This window comes from Perognathus longimembris, chromosome 17 (assembly GCF_023159225.1).
Source record: "Perognathus longimembris pacificus isolate PPM17 chromosome 17, ASM2315922v1, whole genome shotgun sequence".
In the NCBI taxonomy this organism is placed as follows: domain Eukaryota; kingdom Metazoa; phylum Chordata; class Mammalia; order Rodentia; family Heteromyidae; genus Perognathus; species Perognathus longimembris.
In genome coordinates this window covers 15,455,535-15,465,251 of record NC_063177.1, presented here as the reverse complement: position 1 = coordinate 15,465,251, position 9,717 = coordinate 15,455,535, and the positions used below count along the sequence as shown (strand labels likewise).

At 41.4% G+C, this 9,717-nt stretch overlaps 1 protein-coding gene across 1 annotated transcript; it reads right to left on the bottom strand.

The window, feature by feature from the left end:
* Window positions 1-1,450: 1,450 nt before the first annotated feature.
* On the bottom strand, window positions 1,451-2,398 carry LOC125365415 (olfactory receptor 3A1-like). Its single transcript, XM_048365450.1, has one exon. It carries the CDS (start codon window positions 2,396-2,398, stop codon window positions 1,451-1,453), a length of 948 nt encoding a protein of 315 aa, XP_048221407.1.
* Between the last annotated feature and the right edge of the window lie 7,319 nt (window positions 2,399-9,717).

Genomic DNA, 9,717 nt, shown 5'->3' with positions numbered 1-9,717 from the left:
ACCATTCTCCCCGTGGGGGGAGAAAGGGGTCGTTCAGACCCCAACACAAAAATATTTTTATTTTATTGTTATAAATGGAGGAAATATGGAAACAATTTAAACTCTTCCAAAAAGAGTTTGATTAAATAAATTATTGTTACTTATAAATTAATGTTAAAACTGGATATACATGAAGTGGAATTAGCATTAAAATGGAGTATGGTTGAAGTGCTTTATATGTATGCATGAAAATAGAACAATTAAGCCTGTTGAGATTGTTTTAAGAATGGGGAGGGAAATGAGGGAGAAGATGGAGACCATGAGTTTTACTGGAATGCACTGTATCTACATACAAAAATGTCACAATGATCACCCTTATACAACTAATATACAATAATAAAAAATCTTTTTTAAATGATAAGATAACATGACAGTATCTCCCTACTGATGAGATATATTTAGATATATAGTTATAAAATTATATAACCCTATATGCAATACACAGTCAGGGTGAGCACTGATGCTTAACAGTAATTAATCATGAAGAATTGAGTTATGAATTGGATAATAAAGGGTGAAGGTCTTGACTTTGGTTTTCTCTTGTTAAAATTTTTGTTTTGTTTTCACTCTTATAAACAATGATTCTTAATGAAAAAAAATAAAACCAGTGAATACCTGCATTTTAGAAAAATGAGAAATCCCAAAGGAAATACACATTTTCTCTATTAAATTTCCTTCAATATTGTCATTTCAATAGGGTATTGGGGGGCTGGGAATATGGCCCAGTGGGAATATGGCCCACCTCGCATACATGAAGCCCTGGATGCGATTCCTCAACACCACATATATAGAAAATGGCCAGAAGTGGCGCTGTGGCAGAGTGCTAGCCTTGAGCAAAAAGAAGCCAGGGACAGTGCTCAGGCCCTGAGTCCAAGGCCCAGGACTGGCAAAAAAAAAAAATCTCAATAGGGTATTGGTATTGGAAGCTAACCTCTAGAGTTATGCTGGACCCTCATATGGGATTGTGTGTGAAAGCATGTGATTGTGTGTTAGAGTGTGGGATCGTGTGTGAAAGTGTGGGATCATGTATGAATGTGGGTGGTAGGAGCTGCTGTCAGCGAAGTCTGCAGGATCTGCTCATTCTTGGCACGAAGATGTGACTCACTATATTTCACTTTGGAGAACATCTTTCACTGGTAATTGTGGAGACCCTTGCACAAAATAAATGGTCTTTTCTGCATGACCCTGTATCTACCAGGATAGTTACCTAGATCACCTTCACCTAGAATGGGAAGGGTTCTTAGGGCCACACAGTCACTAGCCAAAGTCTGTAGAACCATTACCAGGTAGAGCCACAGCAAGGAGCAAGAATATTTCTTCCTAACAGAAGTAATGAGCGAGATCTTTCTTGCTCAAGCATCTAGGAAAGGCCGGGATCGCTCCCATGGTTTCTGGTCTCCCAGGACATCCCTCATGCCAGGTCTCGCTTTCTCAGGAGCACCCTGCGCAGTGCGCCCTGCACATCGGGGTTTCGCAGGCTGTAGATGAGTGGGTTCAACAGGGGACTGATGACAGTGTTGAGGATGCCAATGCCTTTGTCCTTGTCTGAAGCCTCCACGGAGCCCAGCCTCATGTAGCTGAAGACGCCTGTCCCATAGAAGATGCCCACCACGGTGAGGTGGGAGCTGCATGTGGAGAAGGCCTTCTTCCTGCCCTCAGCGGAGCGGATACGGAGAACCGCAGCTGCAACGTGTATGTACGAGCTGACGATGAGAATCACAGGTGCGCCTGCCATAAGGATTCCCAGACCAAAAAGCAGCAGCTCATTGAGTTGGGTGCTGGAGCAGGAGAGCTGGAAGAGCTGTGGGAGGTCACAGTAGAAGTGATTGATCACATTGGGGCCACAGAAGTTGAGTGTGGAGATGGCCACGGTGTGGGTCAGGGCATTGGAGAAGGCACAAGCCCAGGACACGGCCACCAATATCCTCTGGACCGCCTGGCTCATGCGGGCGCTGTAGGTGAGGGGCCGGCAGATGGCCAGGAATCGGTCATAGGCCATGGCTGTCAACAGGAAGCAGTCCACCCCAGCCAACTGATGGAAGAAGAAGAGCTGTGTGAGGCAGGCTCCGTAGGGAACTGTACGCTTGTGGGTCAAGAGGCGAACCAGCATGGAGGGAATGGTGACACTGATGCACCCCACATCCAGCACTGACAGGTTCCCTAGGAAGAAGTACATGGGAGTGTGGAGTTTGGGCTCCACCACCACGGCTGCCAGGATGCTGAGGTTTCCTCCGACTGTGAGCAAGTATGCAAAGAAGAAGAGGACAAAGACAACTGGCTGCAGCCCAGGTGTCTCCACCAGGCCAAGTAGGATGAACTCAGTGACTGTGGTACCATTGCCCCTACATTCTGGCTCCATGAATCCCTGTGATAAGATATGCCAAAGTGGAAGGAATCAATCCTCACAACTGACCTCTTCTATTTGCCAAGCCCCAGGGTAAGCTCCCAACTATCCCAGTGTGTATTTTCTCATGTCATGCCTTAGGCCCAAACTCATCTATTAACTCTGTCACTTTCAAGCTCACCAACATTCAAGAATACAGGAGGTTTCAGACTCCTTTCTTTTCTTTTTTTTTCATGGAGGAGTTTGGGGGATATTTTATTATTTGTATGAGACATACAGTCCTAGGGCTTGTATTCAGAGTCTGGAGGTTAGCCCTGAGATCTTTTATTGCCAAGACTAATGCTCTACCACTTGAGACACAGCTCCACCTCTGCCTTTTTAGTGGTTATGTTGAGATAAGAGTCTCATGGACTTCCCTGTCAGGCAGCTTCTAACTACAATCCTCAAATCTCAGTTTCCTGAGTAGGTAAGAATACAGGTATGAGCCACTGGCACCTGGCCTTTCTTTCCATTTTTATGTTTGCCTTCAGATGATCTACAACAAATCAAGTTAACTTTTATGATGACATATGGGGTTTCATTAATATATTGCATAAATCTTGCACCTGTTTGGATTTCTTAAGATTAGCAGTCTTTAGAAGGTCTAATGTGCCACATCTCATTAGATTAAATAAAGATCTTCAATACTACTTGCATTTGCCTTGATGCTTTCTGATGTAATAAAGGACCATTCACTACACAATGCCCTTTTTATACAAAATTCACCTGTAACAAAATATTCTACTAGTTTACCAGCTTCCACAAAAATTAATCACTGTGGTATCCATCAATGGAAACTTGCAGCATGTTTTAGCAGAAGATGGGTATTTTCACAATGTTTATTACCTGCCATCAAAAAAATGTTTGTTGATTTTTTTTCATTCTGATTATCTTTTAAAATAATAGCTATCGAACAGTACTTGGTCCTTGGAATAATAATAACAAAGGCATTCTCTCTGGAACTATATTTGCCATGACCTATGAATAATGAAAATATAGTACCAATCATTAGGGAATTCTCTTAAATCTCAAACATCATGTTAGTAAGTCACTGTGTGGCATTTAGCTGGAATCACCAGTAGTATCAGTTTAGTGCCTGTCAAATGTTTGACCAACAGCTCTAGCAAACTGTTGGCCTTGTACAGCCAGTGCACATAACTGAATTCAGTGAGCTGGGCACAAAGTAACTGATTCTTGGGTACTTCCTGAAGGCTGAGATCATGGAGAATATCTACAATTTCTTTTCCCATTGCTAGGTTAGAGTTAATGGAGTTAGAGGAAAGACAGAATGTACTTATGTAGGGTTTTCTGTGTTCAAAATGGTACCTTTGAAGGATCAGCTTACTGTATGTTTGCTGACCCCATAACAATGAGGCTATCAGAGAATTTGTATGAGCTATCAGAAATTCATCTGCTGGCCAGCTCAAGATCAATGCTTCTAACCAACTACACAAGAGAATTTCCTGGTACCAAAGCAAACATTTGAAAAATCTATCATAGACATGCAGAAGAATGAAACAATATCCCTATTTCTCATCAGAGATAAAACTCAACTAAAAATGTATCACAAATCTAAATGTAAGAACCGGAATTAAAACTACCAGAAGAAAACATAGGGGAAACAGCTTAAGACATTGGTATAGAAAAAATATTTACATAAGATTCTAATCCAATAGCATAGCCAACAAAAGAAAAATATAACACTATTATATCAGTATAAGAAACCTTCATTTTAATAAGAAGCAAACAATCAACAGCGTAAAGAGACAACAGAAAGTGGGGGGGGGGGGATATTTTCAAGCTATTCATCTGACAAGTGATTCATAGCCAGGATACAGAAGGAACTCAACCCAGTGGCAAAAACTCAAATAGTCTAATTTAAAAGTGAGTGAGTGCAGGGCCCTGTTGGCTCATGTCTGTAATCTTAGCTACTCAGGAGGCTGAGATCTAAGGATTGTAATTTGAAGCCAGATTGAGCAGTACAGTCTGTGAGGCTCTGACCTCCAATTAACTTCAAAAAAAACAAAAAGCTGAAAGTGGAGCTATGGTTTAAGTGGAAGAGTGCTGGCCTTGAGCAAAAATAGCTCCGGAACAGTGCCTCAAGACCCAGGACTGGCGTGCGCATGCGTGCACACACACACACACACACACACACACACACACACACGTGATTTGAACAGACAATTATGAAAAGAAGACATACATCCATGTCCAAAAAGAGTATGAGACAAAGATCCACCCACACCATGGAATGCTACACTTTGCCTTAGGAGATAAGTCAAATGTATTCAATGTCTAGTTATTCATGACATATGAATAAAGGAAAACTAAGTTATTCCCTAAAAAATTTTCTTTTGGAGATTATTGGAGATGAGCAGAGATGAAATATGAAGTGTTTAGAGCTCTTAGAAAGGATAGTAGGACTTAAAAAATCCCTGCATTCTGGTGCCTATTCTAGCATTGACAGAATGTGTCTTTCTTTTCTTCTTCTTCTTCTTCTTCTTCTTCTTCTTCTTCTTCTTCTTCTTCTTCTTCTTCTTCTTCTTCTTCTTCTTCTTCTTCTTCTTCTTCTTCTTCTCCTTCTTCTTCTTGCCAGTCCTGGGACTTGGACTCAGGGTCTGAGCACTGTTCCTGGCTTCTTTCTGCTCAAGGCTAGCACTCTGCCACTTGAACGACAGCACCACTTCTGGCCATTTTCTATATATGTGGTGCTGGGGAATCGAACCCAGGGTTTCATGTATCTGAGGCAAGCACTCCTGCCACTAGGCCATATTCCTAGCCCATGTCTTTCTTGATACTACAAAATTGTTGAGCCATGATGCAACAAGACAACCGACCAAATCCATTTGGAAACTTATTATGAGTTCCTAGTTGCATATTCTTGATAATACATACATCTACAATCTTAATAATGACATGTAGTGAAAAAAGACCCATCTCTTCTGGCAGGGTAAATGATGCTTCTGTTTTAACATGCTTTAGGAATGTCTTCAGTTCCTTTTATTCTAAAAAAAAAATTCATCAAGAAAATGTGGTATACACAAACACATACCCCCCCCCCACACACACATGGGAACTTTACTTACCCATTAGAAAGAATGATATTGTATCATTTGTAAGGAAATGGAAAGACCTGAAAAAATTATGTTAAGTGAAATAAGTCAGGCTCAGAGAGAGAGAGAGAGAAAAATGATTGCATGTTTTTCTTCATATGTGGAAGCAAGAATTAGCTTATATTGTATTATAAAGCTATAGTAATAAAAACAGCTTGGTATTGGCACAGGAACAGGCCTGAAGACCAATGGAACAGAATTGAAGACCCAGAAATGAACCCACAGAACTACGCCAACTTAATCTTTGATGAAGGACCTAAAACAATAGTTTGGAAGAAAGATAGCCTCTTTAACAAATGGTGCTGGCAAAACTGGTTCAACACATGCAACAAAACTAGATCCTTATATATCACCCTGCACCAAAATCAATTCCAAATGGATCAAAGACCTCGAAATCAAAACAGACACCCTGAAAACACTAAAGGAAGGAGTAGGAGAAACACTTGGGCTCCTTGGCGCAAGACGGAACTTCCTTAACAAAGACCCATCATTGCAGCACAATTTGTCATAGCTAGAATCTGGAACCAAAAAAAAAAAAAAAAAAAAAAAGAATCTGGAACCAACCCAGATACCCCTCAGTAGACAAATGGATCAGGAAAATGTGGTACATATACACAATGGAATTTTATGCCTCCCTCAGAAAGAATGGCATTGCCCCATTTGTAAGGAAATGGAAGGACTTGGAAAAAGTTATACTAAGTGAAGTGAGCCAGACCCAAAGAAACATGGACTCTATGGTCTCCCTTATAGGGAATAATTAGCACAGGTTTAGGCAAGTCACAGAAGAGGATCACAAGATCCCAATGGCTATACCCTTATGAATACAGAAGATGACGCTAAGTGAAATGAACTCCATGTTATGGAAATGATTGTTATATCACAGTTGTAACTACTTTCAATGTCCCATCTGTATCTGTAGCTTCTACTATTGATGATGTTCTTGTATCATCTTCCTGTGGTTGTACCTACACTATCTCTGTGTCTTATCTGAGTATATTGGAAACTGTGTATACTGGTATTAGAACTAGGAAAGTGAAAGGGAATACCAAAATCGAGAGACACAGGGTAAAAAAAGACAAACAACTACAAAAGCAATATTTGCAAAACTGTTTGGTGTAAATGAACTGAACAACTCATGGAGGGGGGGAAAGGGAAAGAGGGAGGGGGGAGGGGAAATGAGGGACGAGGTAACAGTACAAGAAATGTATCCAATGCCCAAGATATGAAACTGTAACCTCTCTGTAATTCAGTTTGGTAATAAAAACTTAAAAAAAGAATTAGCTTATAAACTTATAAGTAAACATGCTGGGTGGTATGCAAGTGTGTACAAATCTACTAACTGAAATATGGTAGATTCAAGGGACATATAGGGTAGTATAATTCCTTAGAAGGGCAAAGTCAAAGTTTAACCAAATAAATACCAGAAAACAGGTACTTGAAAGAGGTGGTGTGCAGTCAAGGAGAGAGGAGTAGGCAGATGAAGAGGAGTAAAGGGAGAGAATGCAGTCAAGAATTCAACGATTGTCCTACAAAATTAAGAAGAGTTTGGAAGAAGTAGGTAGGGAGGGATGGGTGAGAAGTTGGAAATGGTGCCACTGATCAGTAAGCATTATATTCATAAATTTCTTTGTTAAATGGCAACTTCTTTGTACACGACCTAAAGAGTTGTTTTAAAAATTCCATGTTTTACAGTTCTCTCTGGCACAGCTCTGCATGTACTCCTCTGAGCAAGAAGACCCTTCTGCCATCCCTGCTCTCTTAGCAGCAGCTGATCCTCTAGTCTAGATCCCGCAGAGGCCCCCCTTTCTCCGTGTTTCATTTTCTAGATGAGACTAAAGCAGAGTGTCAGCTTCAGATACACAGGCTCTGCAGAAGCCTTAATGTCAGAATCCACACTAGATGCCCTTGCTCTGGTGTCATCTACTGGGTAGGGGAGTCTATATGGGTGCAGCACCCCAGTGCTGTCTCCTAGAGCTCCTTAAATCAACAACCATACCCAGTGTGCCCCCTTGTAGGTCCTAATCACAGGTCTAAACTTTATTTGATAAGTACTTTAATCATTGACATATGAAGAAAAGCAAAGTAGCTCCCACACTTATTAAATAATGAAAGAATAACTTAACTACCTACTACTTGCTTTCTCCAATGCAATTTAAGCCAATGTCTTAAATTTCTTGCTTCCAAAGTCTTTGATTTCCTACTTCTCCATCTTTATTAAAACTGTTTTATCTTGAATGCCTTTCACTAACTTGAGTTTCTCAAATCCTTTGACTCAACCAAAATGTGGCTCCTCTATAAAGATTTTTCCCCATTTCAAACTCCTTCCCACTCAATTCCAGGCACTGTAATTGTGTATCACACAGCTACAATCTTCATTAACCTGCTGCATGATAATTTCTCTGTAGAGCACATTGGTTCTCTCCTGTGGCTTTTGGACAGATCTACGCCTCATGTAGCTTTTCGTTTGCAATGCCTGTCATCATAGTTTCCACTCAGTAAGTATTCAGTACTCTGGGAAAAAGTATGAACTTTCTAACTAATGTTCAACAAGATTTCAGTGGAGCAGGGGATTAGATTGGGCTGTTGGGTTTGAGAGGTGTTTTTGCGATTAGCTGGACTTTATGCAAGATGAAAGACTGATGCAACTATTTGAGTAAAAGGTTCAGATGTGCTACTGTAGGAATTTCAGCTCTCCTTGTCTAGATGGGGCATGTGTCAGGACTCATTAGAAAAGTTTAACCATCTGTTCACATGACATATGTCTTTTCCTCTAAACAGCTCCAAAGAATTTGACAATTAGGAGGGGTAGGAGGCATGAAGATTGCACCCCATGAAGAATCCTAATGACAATCTATAGTGGTGAGACATAATTGTCATTACCAAGACTCTAGGGTGAGATCTATGGATGCAAGAAGTCTGTCTTACACAAGGTCACAGTGATAACCTTAGCTGACAAGGTGCTACTAGATTGTCACTCTCAAGTGGCCAGCATGCCATTCAGGCTGACCTAGCAGAGTAGCCATTACATTCTATCTAAACCCTTCCTGTGTCTGATGATGGGGAATCAGCAGGCTCTCCACTACAAAATGATAGTTGGGATTGCTCCCAAGGAATAGGCCCAGGCAGAAGAGCTGCAGTCTCTGAATGCCATTTGTTTCCAATAGAAGCAGAAGGCAAGTGTCATCTAAGGATATTGCCAAGGTAGGCAAAGTGCCCTGGAGTAGGAGGGCCTTGGGTCTGTATCTTTGTAGCTGTGTGATCCTGAACAAGGCTATTTTCCTGTTGAATCCTCATGAAATAAGTAGTTTGACTTACTTGGTATAAACTCAAGTGCCTTCTCCAGGAGCATAAGGGAGTTGAAGAATACTTACCTTATTACAGGTACTGAAGCCAAAAAGGATTGTTTGGAAGGACAAGGAAGAGGGGAAGGCACTGAGAAGGCCCTAGCCCCAGGGAGCAAGGAAGGGCCATATATAAGGAGATAACTAAAGGAGATATGAGATCATCCTGCCTTGGGGCCTGATCCCCATCCTAGCTATCCTCTAGGGACCTTAGAAATTAGTCCTCCCAGGAAGCAATGATACTATGGAGAGCCACACACACTGAAAAACAACCCAAGCTTAATACACACAGTAATGAGGTTGCATGACTTTGTGATATTCTTGATATTCTCCAAAAGCCCTTACTCCCAACTCCTTATTCTAATCCCTCAGACATCAGTTTCATCATATTAGTTGGGATTTATTGATTCTATTTATCACACAAGCACAATGAAGCCCAGAGAATTTATTCATCTTCACAAAGTCATTCATAGAGCTAAAGGTGGTGATGAGGCCAGCCCAGAGTTTTCAGAACAAATACTTTGCTTTTTCCAGATCCCAGGTACCAATGGGAGCTCTGAGTTGAGAGAAGCCAACTCCTAGACTTGCAGGTGAGAAGGAGGCACAAGAAGGGAGCGAAAGGGAGATACTTTCTCCAAACTCAGCATCCCAATGAGTCCTCAGGATTGCAATACTTTCTCCTTCGGGACCTGGCTAGTGGGGGGGGGCTTGGAGTACACCTGGGGAACATCCATTATAATTTGGGAAGTCCAAGTAGAAGAGCTTAATTGAGTTAGGATGGCCCCGGTGGTCCCCAGGTATAGAGTTGAGTTGCCTGGGCCCAGACTTAAGAAGTTGAAGG

Bases quoted from the DNA above. Each gene is read 5' to 3' on its own strand.
- LOC125365415 (XM_048365450.1), bottom strand. From the start codon at position 2,398: ATGGAGCCAGAATGTAGGGGCAATGGTACCACAGTCACTGAGTTCATC.